General features: G+C 36.9%; 2 protein-coding genes across 5 annotated transcripts; both read left to right on the top strand.

Moving 5' to 3' along the window:
• The first annotated feature begins 3,468 nt into the window (after positions 1-3,468).
• Positions 3,469-7,531, top strand: LOC113083127 (adhesion G protein-coupled receptor L1-like). 3 transcript variants are annotated; one of them, XM_026254397.1, is made up of 6 exons: positions 3,469-3,612; positions 3,692-3,847; positions 3,981-4,077; positions 4,491-4,613; positions 4,746-4,763; positions 5,417-7,531. In XM_026254397.1, exons 1-6 carry the CDS (start codon positions 3,514-3,516, stop codon positions 5,881-5,883), a joined length of 960 nt encoding a protein of 319 aa, XP_026110182.1. In that variant the 5' UTR covers positions 3,469-3,513; the 3' UTR covers positions 5,884-7,531. The 3 variants fall into 3 exon arrangements, with proteins under 3 accessions (XP_026110182.1, XP_026110183.1, XP_026110184.1); XM_026254398.1 differs by lacking the exon at positions 4,746-4,763; XM_026254399.1 differs by lacking the exons at positions 4,491-4,613; positions 4,746-4,763.
• Positions 7,532-10,967: 3,436 nt separating this feature from the next.
• Positions 10,968-14,457, top strand: LOC113083130 (polymeric immunoglobulin receptor-like). 2 transcript variants are annotated; one of them, XM_026254401.1, is made up of 7 exons: positions 10,968-11,092; positions 11,175-11,519; positions 12,032-12,382; positions 12,487-12,789; positions 12,887-13,198; positions 13,290-13,628; positions 13,699-14,457. In XM_026254401.1, exons 1-7 carry the CDS (start codon positions 11,041-11,043, stop codon positions 13,995-13,997), a joined length of 2,001 nt encoding a protein of 666 aa, XP_026110186.1. In that variant the 5' UTR covers positions 10,968-11,040; the 3' UTR covers positions 13,998-14,457. The 2 variants fall into 2 exon arrangements, with proteins under 2 accessions (XP_026110186.1, XP_026110187.1); XM_026254402.1 differs by having other exon boundaries at positions 13,290-13,569; positions 13,916-14,456.
• Positions 14,458-19,132: the final 4,675 nt, after the last annotated feature.

Below are 19,132 nucleotides of genomic sequence, written 5' to 3'. Positions count from 1 at the left end.
AGAGCACCTGATGTTAACAAGCAGAATCACCCAACCAGAAATTCACAATTTGTGTGTCACCATTATAGTGGTCAGTGTTTGCTTTAGTTGGTATCTTGGTTTGTTACTTTTTAATTTTAAAATTAGTTTGGCAAGCCAAGATCAAAAATCATCTGGTGGTGATGATTATGTTTAATAATCATTGCTTGACTTTAAAGAGCCACACAGATGGGAAATCCAAAATTACCTGTATTACAGTGTATGGTGTAGCTGTCCATCAGTGTAAACAATGTGCAAAGTAATTAAACCAAAAAGTACACGATTTATAAAGTTATTGGCTTCTAAAGGAAGGAGTCGACTCTGAATCGCTGAAACGAGTCGTTATAGATTTCAAATCTCATTATAGATTTTTGCCCATCTCTATGTACGTCACTAGAACACTTTGCATAATAATCTCCGCCTACCGTCTTGGGAGAAACGGAACTCTGACCTGCCCCACCCTCACACAGACGCTCTGGTTGGTGTGAGAGCATCATGTCGAGGAAACAGTGTGTTTTTAATTGTAAAGGCAAGTTTGTTTTATTTTCACTGCCAACGAATGAAGATCAGAAGAACCAATGGCTAAAACTCATTTTTACCACAATACCAGAGCAGTACAACAAATCCCTTTTGTTGTGTTCACAACAATTCACTGATGACTGCTTTTCTAATCTCGGTGAGTACAGCGGGATTTTCAAAGCGTTTGGCCATAAAAGATGGTTCATTACCAACTTTATTTAGAACAACGAGCATCTCCGAATCACAACGCGAAGTATGATTATGAAGTTAGCGTATCAGTATGTGTGCTGTTTGCAGACTTTGTCTGCGCTGATCGTCATGTACAAATACGTCATTAAAATGAACTGTAACTCTGTGAATACTCAAAGAAGAGACATGAGAGAGATATCTATAGAAAGCTTGACATGTCTTCTTTAAAACTAAACAAGTGCTGCTAACAGATATTCTGTGATAAAGTAATCCATATGAAAACAACGCGATGTCTGTTTTTCACGTCTCCCTTCATTATATCTAATGTGACCACGCCCCCGCGCTGAACGCTATTCAGATTCAAACTGAAGCCCGGCTTGAATACACACACACAGAAGAAAAAGCAGCCAGACTGTTCAAGTTTTTTATTTTACTGTTTGCTTCGCGGTGAGAGGAATAAGACATAATTCACCCCAAAAAGATGCTAACGCATTGTTTACCTTGAAGTTGTGTGTGGAACAACCAATCAAAACTGACTATGTCCAATCAGAACACAGTATGCTACCGAAAGATGGGTTTAAGGAAACTGAATCTTTTGTACAGCTTTGCACGAACCTTTTAGGGATCTCTTAGAATTGAGGTAATTTTAAAATGATATTTTGACAAAATTACAATGTTTTTTAACCTGGGATGGATTTAAACCTATTGTACAGGACTTATAAACAGTGATAGGAAGCTTAGAATTTTCATCTTACTGGCTTTTTAATCACTGAACTCATTTGCAGTTTCTTCTCTAAGCAATATTTTCAATTATTGATCGTAAGCAGCTCTTCTATAAATTTTGTAGGCATCTCTTGCGAACGATTCTGAGTTTTTTTTAATTTTTTTTATTAAAGAGTTTTTTTTATTCTAGGTGCACAGAAAGATAACAAGAATCAGCGTATGAATCTCAACAACGGTTATAAACAGATCTACTCTGAACATCACAAAACTAGATACTAAAAATTCACATAAAACAGCAAAGTAAAATATAGTTAGAATAAATAGTTAAAAAGACAGTTTCAGCTCATAATTTATTCATGCCGCAATGCATGATGGGAGCCATGGATGAGTTTTTATTGGCTACAACATGCTTTTTTGGATGGTCACCATTGTTGTAATGCTCACGCTGATTCTTGATGTCTGTGTGTTTAGATTTATAGATTTTTTTCTTTATGTAGAACTAAATTTAAAAACAAATTTGTCTTATCGCAAAAAAAATCAGGATCTCTTTTTCTTTCACCTAATTTATATACCCTATAAAGAAACCCAAACTCAGACTTTCAGGTCACTCCATGATAATAGTTCAAACCACAATCAACACCAACATGATTGCCTCTACTCTGGTCCTTCTGTATGTTTAACTCAGTTATCACAGCCACAACAAAATCTTAAGTAAATAACTGAAGGTTCAAGATCCCAACTAAAGCAAACACTGACCACTATAATGGTGACACACAAATTTGTGATTTTCTGGTTTGTTGATTCTGCTTGTTAACATCAGGTGTCTTCAATAATGGTCAATCATGACTCATTTAACTTCTTAATTATCTCATTAACTTCAACTCTGCTTCAGTGTTTTACTTTTAACACTGCTTCAGAGTTTATATGAGTCCACAGACTTTACACTCAGAGTGTTAAATTAACACTGGAGATTTTGCTGTTTCCTGTAGCCTCGCCACAGCACATAATATTTCATCTCATGCTGTGAGGTGCTCTATTAGACAGTAAAATATATAGCCTCAGCTTTCCTGGCATGACATACTGCTGTTTCCTGCTGTTTGACACTCAGGAAGGAGTTTCCTGTGCTCCTCATGTGATCAGCAACCACATCATCACAACTATTGCAAACTTGCGTAGTTTTATTTCTGCAGGGGTTAGATTATTGACAAAAAATATATAAAATAATAATAATATAATAATAATAAACTTTGAAATCCTGATAAAATGAAAATATAAGAATTTTATATATATATATATATATATATATATATATATATATATATATATATATATATATATATTATATATACATATATGTATATATGTATGTATATATATATATATATATATATATATATATAATTAGGATTTTTTATATATTATATTTGTTTTTAGGTTAAAGTTTTATTAATTTCATTTTGTTATCATTTTTCTTATTTTTTTACATGCATTTAGTTTGTATTCATTTATATTTCTGTTTTACTTGTAGTTATTTTAATTTATTAGGTATTTTGTTTATTTTTGTTTATTTTAATCATATCTGTTTGTTTATTTGTTTTTTGTTTGTTTAGTTTTAATTATTTTAATTTTATCAGCATTTTATTTGTTTCAGGTTTTAAGCTTGTCTGTTGTGCTTTTATACATTTTTATTTGTTTTAGCTGTAGTAATTTAATTAAAAGGTTGGTTTTTATTAAAAAAAGATTACACTTTTATTATTTTATTTCACTTTTAGTAATTTTTAGCTTAACAGGCATTATTCATTTTTAACATCTGTTTAGGTTTTATTCATTTCTTTTACAGTTTTAGTTGTAGTAATTTCATGAAAATTAGACATTTTGTGAGTTTTTGTAATCTGTTTAATTTCTGCTAGTGTTAAGTGTATGCAGTTTATAAATGTTTTCAGTGTTGTAGTCTTAGTTTGGTAACCATGTGTGTGTGTGTGTGTGTGTTGAGGTGCTGGGACGCTCAGCTCTATCACGCTGCTGTTGCTGGTGTCTCTGACGTGGATCTTTGGTCTCCTGATCATGAACGACAACAGCGTGGTGATGGCTTACCTCTTCACCTCCTTCAACGCCCTGCACGGCATGTTAATATTCCTCCTGCACTGTGCGCTGCAGAAGAAGGTGTGTGGCTGTTTACATGTTATTCTCACGTGTTTGTCCTCCTGACCTGGTTTCACCCACAGCGCTGTGTGTTCAACAGGTGCAGAAAGAATACAGCAAATGCTTACGTCAATCATCCTGCTGTGGCCACGCCTCCTCCACCGGTTCCCACGGTTCCCTCAAGAGCTCCGCCCACAGAGGAAACAATCGCTACTATGGCGGCAGCCAATCACGACATGCACCTGCACCAAGACAGGTAAAACCCACCCACCTGTGTCTGTCCCAGATATCAGCCTTACAGGAACCTGCACACCTGTGGCTCAAATCTCACCTGTGCGTGTGTGTGTGTGTGTGTGTGTGTTTGTGTGTGTGTGTGTGTGTGTGTTCAGAGCCGTATCAGGAGGATGTGGAACGACACTGTTCGACGGCAGACAGAATCGTCCTTCATGGCAGCTGAGATCAACAACACACCCACACTCACCCGAGGTAAAGCACACACATCCAGATAATCATCATTTCATTTTATTTAGTTATATAGAAAAATCTACATCTCGCTTGTGTACAAATATAAATATTACTATAAAGAAATAAAACAAAATATAAAATGCTTTGAAATAATTTTCTGTGCATACATTATTAATAGATTTTAATAATTTATTCAATAAAATACACAGAAAAGTAAAGCTTTTTTTTATGCGTACGTTTCATATCCGCATATATATATACGTTTCATATCCGCATATCCGCATATCCCCCCCCCCCCCCCAAAAAAAAAAAAAACCACAAATGTTTTCTTCCTGAAATTCACACCCTAAGAGCACCATTTCCCCAAACACGACCCACATCAACTCTGTAATGTATCCCTGCACCTCTGTAAGGATCATGCTGTTTTTCCTCAGGCACTATGGGTAATCACCTCCTAGCCAATCCTATGCTACAGACCCGATCTGGCTCCTCCCCTTACAACACCCTATTGGCTGAAACATTCACCTCCCCCTCACCAGCAGTTTTCAACGCCACTGGTCAGTGTGTGTGAGGAAGAGCACTGTTTTATGTGTTTTAGATGTATGTATCTGTATTCACTTGTTTTTCTGTGTTTCTCCTCTCTTCTGTCTTCCTTTATCTGTTCTGTCTCTTTATGAACTGATTCACAGGCACGTTCAGAAACTCAAGTATGGACACATGTTCACACTCTCTGTCTGTCTGTGTTTCTTTCATTTCCCTGCTGCTCCTTCATCTTCACCTTCCTGCTGTGTCTATTCACTTTTTCAATTCAAACATGCCAAAACACATAAATGCTGATGTCCCATTTATTCAGTTTCACATTAACATCAAAATGACTGGATCAGACATCAGATTTTCCAATGCTTTACATGTCTGTTGCTACAGAACTGGATTAATAACATGAATAAAAGGGACATCTGGGGGCTATTAAATAAAGTTAGCAGAACTAGGGTACTTTTTCCAGTGTTGGGTTTTTAAGAATGATGTAAGGGTGAGCAAATGATGACAAATCATTTATTTTGTAGTTATTCCCATTTACTGTGAGCAAACTTGCAAGAGTCATGAAAGACTCTTTTTTTGTAGGAAGACTGAATATTCATATCCATCACATGCATGAGTGAACATGAATGCCAAAAGCATCACTGTGTTTACACACTGATGTGCCTGAAACCATTCGCTCACTCAATTACATATCAAAGCCACATTCACTAAAAAGTATCACCTTCTGAAAGTGACCGATTGATCTGAATTCAGATTTAAGCTGTTACAAGCATTCAATTCAGCTGCTGTTTTATTGCACATTTCTCTCTCTGTCCTTTAGAGGGCACACTGTCGCGCAGCCGTGAATCGTGTGGGCTGGAGGGAGTCCGACTTAATGGAAACTACAACAACAGCTACTCACTTCACGGAGGGAGTTCGGATCTGCTGGGGGGCGTTCCTGTGGGATCAGGGGGCGTGTCTGGAGAAGTCAGCCCAGCACTTCTGACACCTAGAGGGGCAGAGCCTGCTGGTGGCTCGAGGCGGAACCTTTCCGACGCAGCAGCACTGGAGAAGATGATCATATCCGAGCTGGTTCAGAGCAACCTGCGGCCTTCCACCGATCGCTATGGAACTGGACAGAATTCCACGATGCACCGGCAGGACTATGCCACATCGACAAGTCACAGAGAGCCTCCGCAGCGGCCCCTGCCTCGCCCACCTCCACCCCCTCCACAGGACGAGGAGGAGCTGCTGTACAAAGCACTAGAAAAAACCCCGCCTCCCGGACAAGCCACGCCTACCCGATAAACCCCGCCTGCCGGATAAACCCCGCCTCCTGGAGCACGGCCAGTCTGTGTTCTACCAGAGCGAGGAGGACTCGGAGAGCTTCTCGGCTGAAATCACGGATGGCATGGGCGGGGCCGGACCAGACTCTACCTCCCTGTACACGCGGGATCACGATTCTTCTTATCCAGACAGCAGTCCTGAGGCGTTGGGGGCGGAGCCACACTCCACTCTTCCGCCAGATGAGCTGTACTTCAGCGCAGGACGCCAAGCGCACATCTCAGCCTTTTACCAGCCTCCGCATCGCAGGACCAACGACGAGGCTCGGCTGGGACTGCAGCCCTCACAGGGGGAAGGCGACGGACAGATGCAACTGGTGACGAGTCTGTGACTAGGGCGCTGGTGACCAGGACACGTAGATCTGGAGGAGGACAATGAGGTTGGACGTCTTCAACATCACCATCATCACCGCAATTAGCATATGGGCGAAACTCTCGAAACCATTTGTCTGGTTTGTAGGTCACCCCAAAATCTCAAGTAGTGTCTCAAATTCTGATTTCACTGGATTTTGTAGTGAAATATGAGTCAGATGTGTTTTGTGAGATTCTCGCATTAGTATAAAGCTACTTTCAGATAATGAAAACCATTATCGTGTGTCCTGAGATCTCCCAGAAGGAGCAGTGCATTGATAGCCTTAGGAGATCCCTGTTGAGATGATGATGATGATGATGATGACAGTGCTGGCTTCCTCCTCCACGTCTCTGTCTCCTGGTCACCCGAACACCCACCCTGATCATCTCACTGCCATCCAAGCACATCTGTTTGTCCTTTCGGAGAAGAAATCTTCTTATCGGGTAGCTTATCCTCCATCTGTCCATCTTCCATCTCTTCCCTGCTGAGAAAACCAGTTTAAACCATCCTGAGGTGAATATCTGGTCTCCTGTCCTGGCCCAACTGGTCCGTTTTGGTGGTTTTGGGTGGGAGACCATCTGAAAACCACCTTAGGCTGGTTGAAGCTGGTTTGTTAGTGGGATTTCTTTCATTCAGGGTGGTGTGGTGTATGAGTGTCAGACCTTTATCAGAATGTGATAACACTTACCCCAGAGACTGCAGCTCTAATACATGCCAAAAAAATTAAAAGTAAAATAAAAAATCACACATTTACACTCTTGGGGAGCAGCTACTGTCGGGATCACGCTCTCACCAACATAGAGATCAAAGGTTAAGAGTCACGGGTTCAAGAAAATACACCAGACTGTTGTTTTTGAGCAGCGTGGAATATAAAAGAACTGAAACGAACTCTTTTGCTACCTGTCTGGAAACCACCCAATCTTGCTTGTTGGTGTTCAAGACACTGACCAATCATGTTGTTGGGTTTGGAGAATGTTGACAATGCTCCACCCCCTTCCTGTGTTTAAGTAGGTTGATCGAAGATGTGATGTTTAACTTCCTGTAAATAAGAACTGAGAGACGTAACGTCTCTGGACATGCTTCTCTTTCACTTATAAGTTTATGGTTGAAAAAAGTCTTAAAGAATATGTAGATGAACTGATGACACTGTCTCCTCTTTCAGTCTTTTTCTCACTCTGTCTCTTTCGGTCTTTCTCGCTCTCTGAGAGTGTTTCGTGTAAAAAGATAAGAAATGTTTTTTAATCAAAATAAAACCAACAAAAGCAAACAGATGTTGTCCAAACTTTTCCTCAGCTAATCTGTCTAAATGTAATTCAGGATCTCAAGGCTCAGCTGGTGAACAGGTAGACAGCATCTTGAGCATCTATGAAACCGTTTTTAGCAGCATTACATTTTGCAGCCCTTATAATATTTGGCTGCAAAGGTTGTGTTAAAATTTGGCTTAAGAAAATTATATAAAAATATTGTAATTTATGACCTAAAGTGTGAATTGCGTAAATCTAAAGAAAATCAAAAAAAAAAAATTAGGGACCCACTTTATATTAAGTGGCCTTAACTACTGCGTACTTACATTTTAATTAATAATTTAGTACAATGTACTTATTGTGTACATACATGTTTTTACATTGTACTTATATTTAAAAAAAAACTACTTGTAATTACATCTGTATTTAATTTCTGTAATTACATTTATAATTACATTGTTGACCCATACTTTAAACCTTAACCCACCCTTAAACTTACCCATACCTCCAACCCTCTCCCTAACCTTACCCCTATCCCACCTCAATAGCAGCAAAAGTGTTTTACAATACAATATGAACACAATAAGTACATTGTACTTATTTTTATGTAAGTACATAGTAGTTAAGGCCACCTAATATAAAGTGGGACCAAAATTAGTTCTCAGAACCGTTTACATCTGTTTATACAATAAGATTTTGTTCAACCAAAATGTTGAAAGCTAAGATATTGAAACATACATATTAGTAGTCAGATTACTGTTGTTCTATAAAATTGTTATTAATTACAATTTTTATTTTACAGTGCAATATTACTATTTATTTCATTTCAAAATTTAAATCAAATTCAAATGTCATTCTAATGATAACACATTTTTTTATATAAAATACAATAGTAATAATTATGATGATGATGATATCAAACAGGGGTCTATCTTTGTTTAGTCATAGCTGATCACATGTCTGGTTCAGCAGCAAAATTTTTTATCAGTTTATCTAGTAATGATCAATTAAATCAGAATGTAAACCACAAAGACACTGAGGATGATGGCATGTATTAAAGTGTCAGAAAACATGATAAACACATTAAAGACCACAGCATTTGGTTTGGAGCATTTAGTAAAGACATATTTTTTTAATCTCATAAATTCATTTTTAAACTTCTGTATTTTGTCACACTCCCAAGTTTTTCTTGTTTTTACATGTGTTAAAGCTTAAAACAACTGAAAGAATTTACTAGTGCAATAGAACAAAATATGCTATTGTTAACAAATTTATGGCAAACAGACTTAGCCCAAGCACTGAGCTTTTAATAGTCTTAACCACTAAATACTGTTTAAGAATTAGTCAAAAAGCCATCGTTGTCTCAGAAAAATATTTACTAGAGAATGATCAAAATATGTTTTTGGCAGAATTTGGAAATTTGATGGAGAGTTGTATGGAATTATGGATTATGAAAATGCACAAGTTACCTATAATGAGTCATATCATTGAATATCCGTGAGAAATAGAATAATAAATCAATATCCAGCTGACCTAAAAATACTTTCAGATGTGAGTGAGTGGTACGTTTCTTAATCTCAAGCAAACCTATAGACCAAATGCAAATGAATTACTGTTAATCATGAAAAACGTTACAGAACCGAATCATCGTGAGTCTGGTAGCCTTGGGTGGGGTGTCTGGGGTGGTGTTGGCACAGTGGATAAGACACATACCTTTTGTGTTAGAGACCCGGGTTCAAATCTACTGTGAGACACCAATGTGTCCCTGAGCAAGACACTTAACCCCTAGTTGCTCCAGAGGCATATGACCTCCGACATATACATAGCAATTGTAAGTCGCTTTGGATAAAAGCATTAGCTAAATGTTGTAACTACACTGCCTTTTTGGATTATATATATAATATAATATTATATTATATTTTATACTATATTTTTTCAGATTTAATAGTTATTTAATAGCAATACTTGTGCTACTTAAGTTAACTTTAAGTTAAGATACTTAAAGTGTTTAACTAACAAATGTATATATTTTTCACATGTACTTATTGTTTTAAGTACATTTAAAATATCTGAGAATGTTGACATACACATCAGTTTTATGAACCAAAGATATTGCTTAGTGCCTATAATTGATTTTGTATTTTATTTTATTTTATTTGTATTTTGACTTCATTATTAGGAACTATAGTAATCTGGACACATGGACACAACGATGGCACTCAACGATGGAAAATCTGCATGTTGGTCACAAGAAAGAAGACTTAAACCCCCATAACTCCTTTAAATACTGGTAAATATTCAATTATCAAGAGCTAATGAAACATTGGCTGTGTTTTTGGGTACACAAAACGTTCAGTGTAAGGGAACGTTCTGGGAACCTTCTAGGAACATAAATAGAATGTTTCCTTTAGGTTAGGTGAATGTTCTGGGAACCTAGCAAGAACGTTGCCACAAGGTTCCCAGAACGTTCCTCTAACCTTCTGTTAACGTTAAGAAAACTTTCCTGGCTGAAGTTTTACATGGGTGAAGCTGAAGTTTACAGTCTGCTCGTGACCACACTGAAGAGAGGGGCGGGGTCAGCAGAGCTCATTACCATTTAAAGCGAGAACAGCTGGCTAAAAACAGAGCTGATTTTGACAGGGTGGAAAGGGTGTGTTTTACACTACCAGTGAGAAATTATAACCAAAGTATGTTACAGACTTTTCATTAAGCTCCTAAAAAAATCATATCAACTTGTGTAAAATGAGCATTCAATGACCCCTTTAAGTAAAGAGTTTTTTCTTTTTTTCGTAGATTTCCCAAGTTACAGGTTAATTACAGGTTAACTGTAATTTCCTTATCCTTTTTACGTGAAAATATTTTATGTAGTAGTAAATCTCCATCAAATGCTTTCAGATGGAGAGGCACTTACTACAAAGAGCTGTAGTTCACTGATAAACTACGCAATATCATGTTCATAATCGCAGATGAATCGCATTTATTATTAGTATCTTTACACACACAAGGAATTTGGCACCAAATTTTACAAACGTGTTTGTCATTAAGCTGCCAGTAAAACACTTCCAAAGTAAAGGAGTAATGTTATGACTCAAGAGGAGGAGGAGGAGGATAGCGGTATTTTAAGGTTCAGCAATGTTTTAAAATAATGCTTTATTGATTGATTGACTGATATATGACTGAATTTTCTAAAGACAATTTTCAAAAGACAAAGTTTTAATTTTGGGGTGGAGTAACCTTTCAACCCAGAGTTACACTATAGCCAATGAAATCATGAAGTTAACGCACTTCTTGCAAGCAATCCTGAACACTGTGGTTGGGTTTCTCAGCTGTATGAGCGGTGAAGCTAAACTCTGCAGGACAGTGGCCTGAGTGAGTCTTTCACACATACTATCACAAGTTACGCCCTGTTGATGTTTGGAGGCGTTCAGGGGAAGAAGAAGCAGAAACATACGAGTGTACGTTTATATTTGACTGCGATCTGAACGACTGTTTCTCTGAATATCTATAAGATTAAAGTCAATCAGGAATGAGGGCCACCATCACAATCACCATCTTCTTCTCTCTCTGCATGATGTCAGGTCAGTTCTTTACTGCTCACTCAAACCTGAGCTTTAACTGATCATTATAATAACCCAGAGCAAATGATCTTGTGTTCGTCAGGTCAGGTTCTGTGTTTTAAAGTGATCGGCTGCTCTGGAGGGAGTGTGATGATCAACTGCATGTATAAGTCTGATGAGCAACATAACACAAAACCCCTGAACAAGAGAAAGCCTTCTGACCAGTTTAAAGGAAAGTATTTCTGCAGAGACAGAGACTGTAGGACAGGAATCAGTACTGAGACTCAGCACCGCTGGGTTTATAATGAGAGATTCGCTCTGTATGACGGTGAAAACAGAGGATTCTTCACAGTGTTCATCAGGAAGCTCAGCAGAGAGGATGATAGGAAATACATATGTGGAAACAATCAGGAATGGAGTCGTGATGTTGATTTAAAGGTGAACAAAAGTACGTATGATACTTTATAACTTACTACTTTATTAACCTTGTATTATAACAAAACTTATTTAAAGGTGCACTACAGAAAAATCAGTTATTGTTCAAAATCATAACTCATCATCACTATTATAATAATTCACAACAGTATAATAATGATTTATAATTTGAGCTGACTGAAATATCACTTTAACATCAGTCATATTTGTGAGGACACAGAAAGAAGAGCGTCTAAATGTCACTTGTTCATTTGAAATCTTATTCTGGACTTTTGACATTGTTTGATGTATATGACAGATCTCTCTCATGTTTAGATCACAGGTGACCGTCCATACACGACATAAACCTAAACACATACACAACACACGCTCATTTAAATAACTCTGCAAGAAACATGACACTGTATCTGTCACACAGAGATGGAGATAGAGAGACTGAAGTTCCCTCTAGTGCATCTATAATAATGCTAATAATATTTTAATATTTCTGTGCATGTCACAATGATTTATTGAAATCATTTTCAGACTCTTCTTCTTGTGGGACGTCTGTTATCCGATCTGCATATAAAGGTCAAACAATCACTTTCAGCTGTGAATATGAACACAAGTTTGAAACACACACCAAAGTCTTGTACAGAGTGAATGGAGATCCTGTGTTTGTGCTGAAGATCTCTCAATCATCACAATCATCTGAAGAGAAGTTCATCCTGTCTGACAATCAGAGAAATCACTTTACTGTGACCATCAGAGACATTTCTGAAGAGGAGCGTGGAGTTTATTTATGTGGAGTGGAGAGAGACGGAGGAGATACACCACCTTCAGAAACATCAGTTACTCACATAACCTTCATTAAAGAGATTCAGCTGAACGTTCATCGTGAGTTTAGATTCATTTTTAATGTTAAAATCTTTATAAATGATCTAAATAAGAAATGTAAATCTCTCCTGACTGTTAATAATGTAATAAATCTGGTCTTGCAGGTCAGATATCTTCTGTCCAGGTTGAGGCCTACATCAGTAAATCAGTCTTCATCAAGTGTAAATTTCCAGAAGAATTCAAAGAAAACCAGAAATTCATCCAGAAAGATTCATCACAGGAGATCTCTGTTAAACAGAATCAGTGGATCCGTCATAATAAAGCGCTCGTGTATGATGATACCAGTTCAGGAGTTTTGAAGGTTTTTATCAGTGATTTAACTGAAGCTGATGAAGGAACGTACAGATGTGGAGTGAAAACTGCTGATGATCATCTGTTCATTAAGATCACACTGAAGATCAGTCAAGGTAAAGAGTTTAGTCTGTTTCTGGACAATTACTATCAGTTAAAATGAGAAAATAAGATTGAAAATTCAGTTGTTGTTTTTATTGTTTTTGTGTATAGTTGATAATTTCCCTGAATCAAGTGAATCAGCTGCTGTTATTGGTGAAAGTGTGAAACTCAGCTGTAATTCCCCTGAGAAACAGCAGTCCATCAAACACATCTGTAAAGAGAACGAGCAGAAGATCTGTCAGAGCATCAGTTCATCAGAGAAGCAGCGCTTTGAGTTTTCTGACAGTACAGCAGGAGTTTTTACAGCGAGCATCAGTAATGTGAGCCTGAGAGATGCTGGAGTTTACTGGTGTGGAGCAGAAACCAGACACCAGCATCTGACTTCTGTTTCTCTCACCAATAAACATCAACTGACTTTAACCAGTATGTACAGACACCACAAACCATGCAGTTCAGTCATAGATGCATGTATTTCACAGTGAATAAATACATCTCTGTTCTCTTTGACTATCAGTGCCTCCAGTGATCGGACGTGAAGGAGATTCAGTCCAGATCAAATGCCCTTATGATGAAAAACACACTGAAGAAAAGTGTCTGCGCAGTAGAAAGTGTTTGAGTAAAGAAGTAAAGTATCTGTGTAAAGGAAAGTGTTTCACTGAAGATGCTCAAATTATCATTCATTCAGATGAAGATCATGTTAAAAACCCAAGGATTTCAGTAAAGGACGACACTGAACTCAATCTCTTCACTGTGACCATGACTGAGCTGAGAGCAGAGGATGCTGGGAAATACTGGTGTGCAGTGAAAGATGTGTTTAATCTTCCCATTGAGCTCATGATCATCAGGAAGGATGGTGAGGATGAATCTCAATGTTTCTGCTCATTCTGTTCTCAGACTCATCATATTTAATGTTGTTTCTTCAGCGGTCGCTCATGAAGCGTCTGTCGGAGGATCAGTGTCCATCAGCTGTAAACACATCAGGAATCAAACACAGAGGTTTTTCTGCAGAGGAGATCAGCTCAATATCTGCTTCAGAGACGGAGTTCATGTTTCATCAGATAACAGCAGATTCTCTCTGACTGAAGAAACCTTTACTGTGAAGATCAGCGATCTGAGAGCAGAGGATTCTGGGAAATACTGGTGTGCAGAGGAGAGCTCTGGGTCCTTCATATTCACTGAAGTTCAGCTAAATGTGACCGGAGGTAAAACACTCTTAAACTAAAAATTAATGCTGAATTACTTGGTAACTTGCCAAAACTGAACCGAAGAATATACTGCAATCTTCTCAAAATTAGAATAAAAACAGATTGTTTGAAAATATATATTTAATGTATATATTAAATATTTTGTGTGGAGCACAAAATATCTTCTTTTGTGCTCCACTGAAGAAATAAATTCAGACAAGAGTCATATGAAGTCATGATGCTGAGCAAACGATGACAGAATTGTATGTTTGTAGTGTACTGTCTCTTTAAATAAGCATGTTGTGTAAAGTCTGCGTCATCAGTCTGATATGTGTGAACATGTGTGTGAACAGTTTTCACACTAGTTTTACACCACAGACCACTGTTTGTGTGTTTAAGTAAAGCAGAAATGAAAGCTGGCTGTTTTTTTGTGTTTTACTACTGTAAGGTTCAGAAAGCATTTGTAATACAGATATGTTTCATATCACTCATTTTATCAAAAAATGATACCTTCCGGTCATTCCCGATCAGTTGGACCTGATGTTGCATGTTTTTGTGGAGCATAAATTAAGTTTTTTCTTTTCTTTTTTTTTTCTTTGACACAGCTGTTTTTCATAAAATGAAAATACATACTCAATCTAAATATAAATCTTTTTAGCTCTTTTGTGTTTTGTACATATCATATTCAGACAGGTTTGACACTGATGAAGCAAAACAGCACAGTTTCTCTGTAATAATGATCATCACACATTATCATACAGCTTAGGAAGACTTCAAATGTTTCTTCAAAAATTTTCTAGAAACATTTAGTTTTTTCACAGAAGAGCTGAATAAATGAAGACATTTTTGACACCATTCGACTTACCTGTTTCCTGGGTTGTTTCCCTTTTGGTGTAATGAGTTAAAAGTGATATTTTGACACATCAGGTGTATGTAAGAGCATGAATGTTTGTCAGTGAATGTCATGGACTGGCTTTATTTCTCAGTGACAATCCCTTTTGTGTGATTTTAGGTTTCTTCTGTCTTCCTCCAGGAACATGAAGAGTCTCTCAGTGATGCTACACTGTAAAAAGTGTTTCCCTATATTTATTCAGTAAAATTGTGTCAAAAATTTACAAGCAATATTATTAATTAAATTTAAAACATTTTAATTAAGTAGAAATAATCATTAAAAATGAGTAGAATAACATGAAAAAATTAAGTAAAAAAAAATATTGATTTCATTGGACAAAAAACAAACAAACAAAAAAAACCCTATGCTAAAGAATACTATGTTATGCATGCCAGGCCAGTAGTTGGCGATCATGAAACATTGTATGCATGACATCAGCCTTTTTACAAATTCACATTTGTGTTGCTTACATAGATATGATACAGGCATCATGTTCAAAAGGTTGTAATGCCCCCAAAACAGTTATTGAAGACACCTAAAGTTCACAAAACGAATCACTGAATGAAAAAAATAATAATAATTTGCTTACCATTGTAGTGGTCAGTGTTTGCTTTAGTTGGACTATTGACCCTTAAAGTTTTAAACAGATTTTATTTGGTTGCTAGTTGTGATACAGCAGCTAGATAAGCCAAGAAGGAAATGCGACCAGGTGGTGTTATTTGTTTTTACATCATCATTTGGTCTGAGTTGGGTCTGTCTTATCAATAACATGTGTCCTGGGATTGAACAATATAAGCTCTGGTGTTTTCAGCATTATCAGAGAAATTCTTAGAAGCACCTCTGATCAAAACCTTGTTAAAAAAGAAAAGTGTTTTCATTTAGACACACAGACATCAAGAATCAGCCTGAGAACCTCAACAATGGTGACCATCAAAAAGCATGTTGCACTGCATTCTGGGTGCCACCAATCAAAACTCATTTTATGGCTCCCATCATGCTTTGCGGCATGAATAAATAATGAGCAACAATTCTATAGTAGCTTGTTTTGTGATTCTTACAGTTTGTCTGAATATGCTGTTTTTCACCATTCTTGAGATTCATACGCTGGTTCTTGATGTGACTGTGTGTCAAAAGAAAGTTCCCCTTTCTCTGGTTTACACTGAAAATTCCACTTTTTTTTTCTTTTTTTGCTGAATCACAGGGCTGCCATAATGAATGTTGAAATTCATCTCAGAGATCAGACTCTGAATGAGTTCAGATATTCAGGAAAAACAAAGATTATGTAATAGCATGACCAACACTACCTGATCATCTTTATTCTTAGTTTGCCTAGCTGTTATAACTGAGTCACAACAGCAATGCAAAATGTAATATTAAAACATCAAGGGTCAAGAACACAACTAAAGCAAACACTGACCACTGTAATGGTAACCAACAATTTACCCTTTGATTCTGTTTGTGAACTTTAGGTGTCTTCATTAACTCTGTTTGGGGGGCCTTAAGACACAACCTTTTGAACATGATGCCTGTATCATATCTATGTAAGCAACAAAAATGTTAATTTGTAAAAAGGCTGATGTCATGTGCATGCATATAATGTTTCATGATCGCCAACTACTGGCCTGGCATGCATAACATAGTATTCTTTAGCATAGTGTTTTTTTGTTTGTTTGTTTTTTGTCCAATGAAATCAATATTTTCATGTAAATTTTACTTAATTTTTTCATGTTATTCTACTAATTTTTAATGATTATTTCTACTTAATTAAAATGTTTTAAATGTAATTAATAATATTGCTTGTAAATTTTTGACACAATTTTACTGAATAAATGTAGGGAAACACTTTTTACAGTGTACGGTCTCCTCTTTGACTTTTTCACCATTGCCATTTCATAAATATCTGGTGTCAGAAATCACAATTAGATTTTTGCTTTTATATCTAAAGATTTTGTTATAAAACTTGTCATGTCACAGAAAAACTGCAAAAAAAGTAAAATAAAATAATAATAAAATAATAATAATAATAATAATAATGAAGGTACCAAGCAGATGTTAACACAGCTGAAATATTTCTTAAAGTGACCCTGTTGTGATTGTACAGCTTTCTAAAAAAATACAAATTTGGTTTCTTTTGCTGAAAGATGTCAGCAAGCTATAATGTTTAAGTGTTTTAGTTTGTTTGAAACCTGAATTTGTTTCTTTAATTTGTAAAATGTGTGCAAGAATATATTTCGAATGGTGGACATTTTCTTTTAATAAATAAATTTGATGTCATACAAGTCAGTTTACTTTATTCATTTTATCAGGAAGTCTCACAGACAAAATAAATAAAATTCTACGAGAGAGAGAGAGAGAGAGAGAGAGTCATGCAAACTAACAACAGAGGAATATATGTAAAATAGCAGGTACAGCATAATTGAGATATTTATACTACAGGGCTGTTGAATGCTTGAATCTGATTGGCTGATGAATGTTTTAAGTGTTCATTTATTTTCAGAGAAACGCACGGCGAAAGTAGTTCTTGACCGCATAACATATACATATCAGTTTTGCAGTGTGTCTTGTAGCTGTATGTGAACATAAATCTCCAAGGTTGTGAAGCCGACAGTGCCCGACAAAAAAAATAAATGTTTTGTCTATAAAAAAAAAAAAAAGAGTCGCTAACAATTGCTTAAATGAATCGTCAGGAATTCGAATATTATTCTGTTATAGCTGTACATCAAAAAGTAACACATGCATAATGTCTGCACACATCCTACATAGCCAACTTGCCTTCCCACAAACAGTAAAACTTCCACGTGGTTAACATTAAATTAAATTAAATTTGTTTTATCACATCTTATACTTAGCACAAACTTGTTAACACAACACGTACCACTAAGAAATGTCCTGCTTGTGAATCAGTCTCTTGTAGATCAGCCAGTACAAAGATTTATACAGCAGACTCTGGCTCAAATTGGTAAGGGAAAAACTTCTCTATGTACTGACAAGTCTCCAGGGCAGTCTTTACATTTCTTTTCTGACATGCGCTGTACATGGTAGACCAATCCAGAGCCAAACTCTCTACGGCTCTGGACTAATCACAAAGGACTGTGTCATCTGGCCAATCACAGCAGTGAGGGCTCACGGATAGCCTCAATTATATACAGTATATACAAAAAATAATTAAAACTTTGATGTGAGCGATCCAGAGTGATTTTCTAAGCCCTTTTCCTCGCTCAGGCAGGGGAGCACCAATAATCCTTTCAGCAGTCCGAACCGTACTTCTTCTGATGTCTGATTTTGTCATGCCATGTTCCTCTCTCCTGTGGTGTGCCACAAGGTTCTGTGCTTGGCCCTCTGCTGTTTAGTCTGTATATGCTTTCTCTTGGCAAGATTATTAGTAGTTTTAAAAAATTGTATCATTGTTATGCCGATGTCATCCAATTATATAATCCAATTATATATATATTTTAGTCCTGGTAGACTAGACAAACTGTTCCTTCTTAAAAAAAATTTGGCAGACAATTTTCTGCAACTAAATAATGATAAAACTGAGGTGATGATTATTGCCCCTGACAACATTACTTCTAAAATTAGGCAGGCTATTGGGGGTTTATTATCCTCTGATAGCAGAGACATAAGAAATGGGTGTCATTTTTGACAAATCTGTTTGTTTGAACATTCATGTAAAATCTGTAGTTAATTCATGTTTTTTCCATATAAGGAACATTGCTAAGATTAGATCTATGGTTTCAATAAAAGAAGAGATGGAGATGATTGTTTATGCATTTATCTGTACATGGTTAGACTATTGCAATGTTTTGTACACTTATTTGAACAAATATTCAATTGATCGATTGCAAGTTGTACAGAAAGCGGCTGCAAGGCTTTTGACTAGGACCAGCAGGAGGTTGCATATCACTCCTGTGTTTAAAGCCCTGCACTGGCTTCCCATAGGTTTTAGAGTGCATTTTAAAATTTTTGGTCATTACTAAAGCCCCTTTCACACTGCACGTCAGATCCGCAATATTTCCGGAACATTGCCGGGTCGCCTTCTCTGTGAAAGCAACCACGTCCCGGGATTGATTACCACATTGAACCCGGGTCGGGGACCTAGTAACATTGGGGGGTTCGACCCTGGACGAGCGTTGTGTGAACAAAAGCCAGATCTAATTCCGTGTCGAAGTGATGACGCGCGTTATCGCACGACTCTTTTACCGGCTGTTTTGAAGGAAGATCAACGTTCACGACGAAAACATGTGCAAACTGTAATGAAGCAGAGATCAGTTAGTTCCTCAC

Source organism: Carassius auratus, unplaced genomic scaffold (genome assembly GCF_003368295.1).
Source record: "Carassius auratus strain Wakin unplaced genomic scaffold, ASM336829v1 scaf_tig00037428, whole genome shotgun sequence".
Taxonomy (NCBI): Eukaryota; Metazoa; Chordata; class Actinopteri; order Cypriniformes; family Cyprinidae; genus Carassius; species Carassius auratus.
This window is presented reverse-complemented; position numbering and strand designations above follow the sequence as displayed.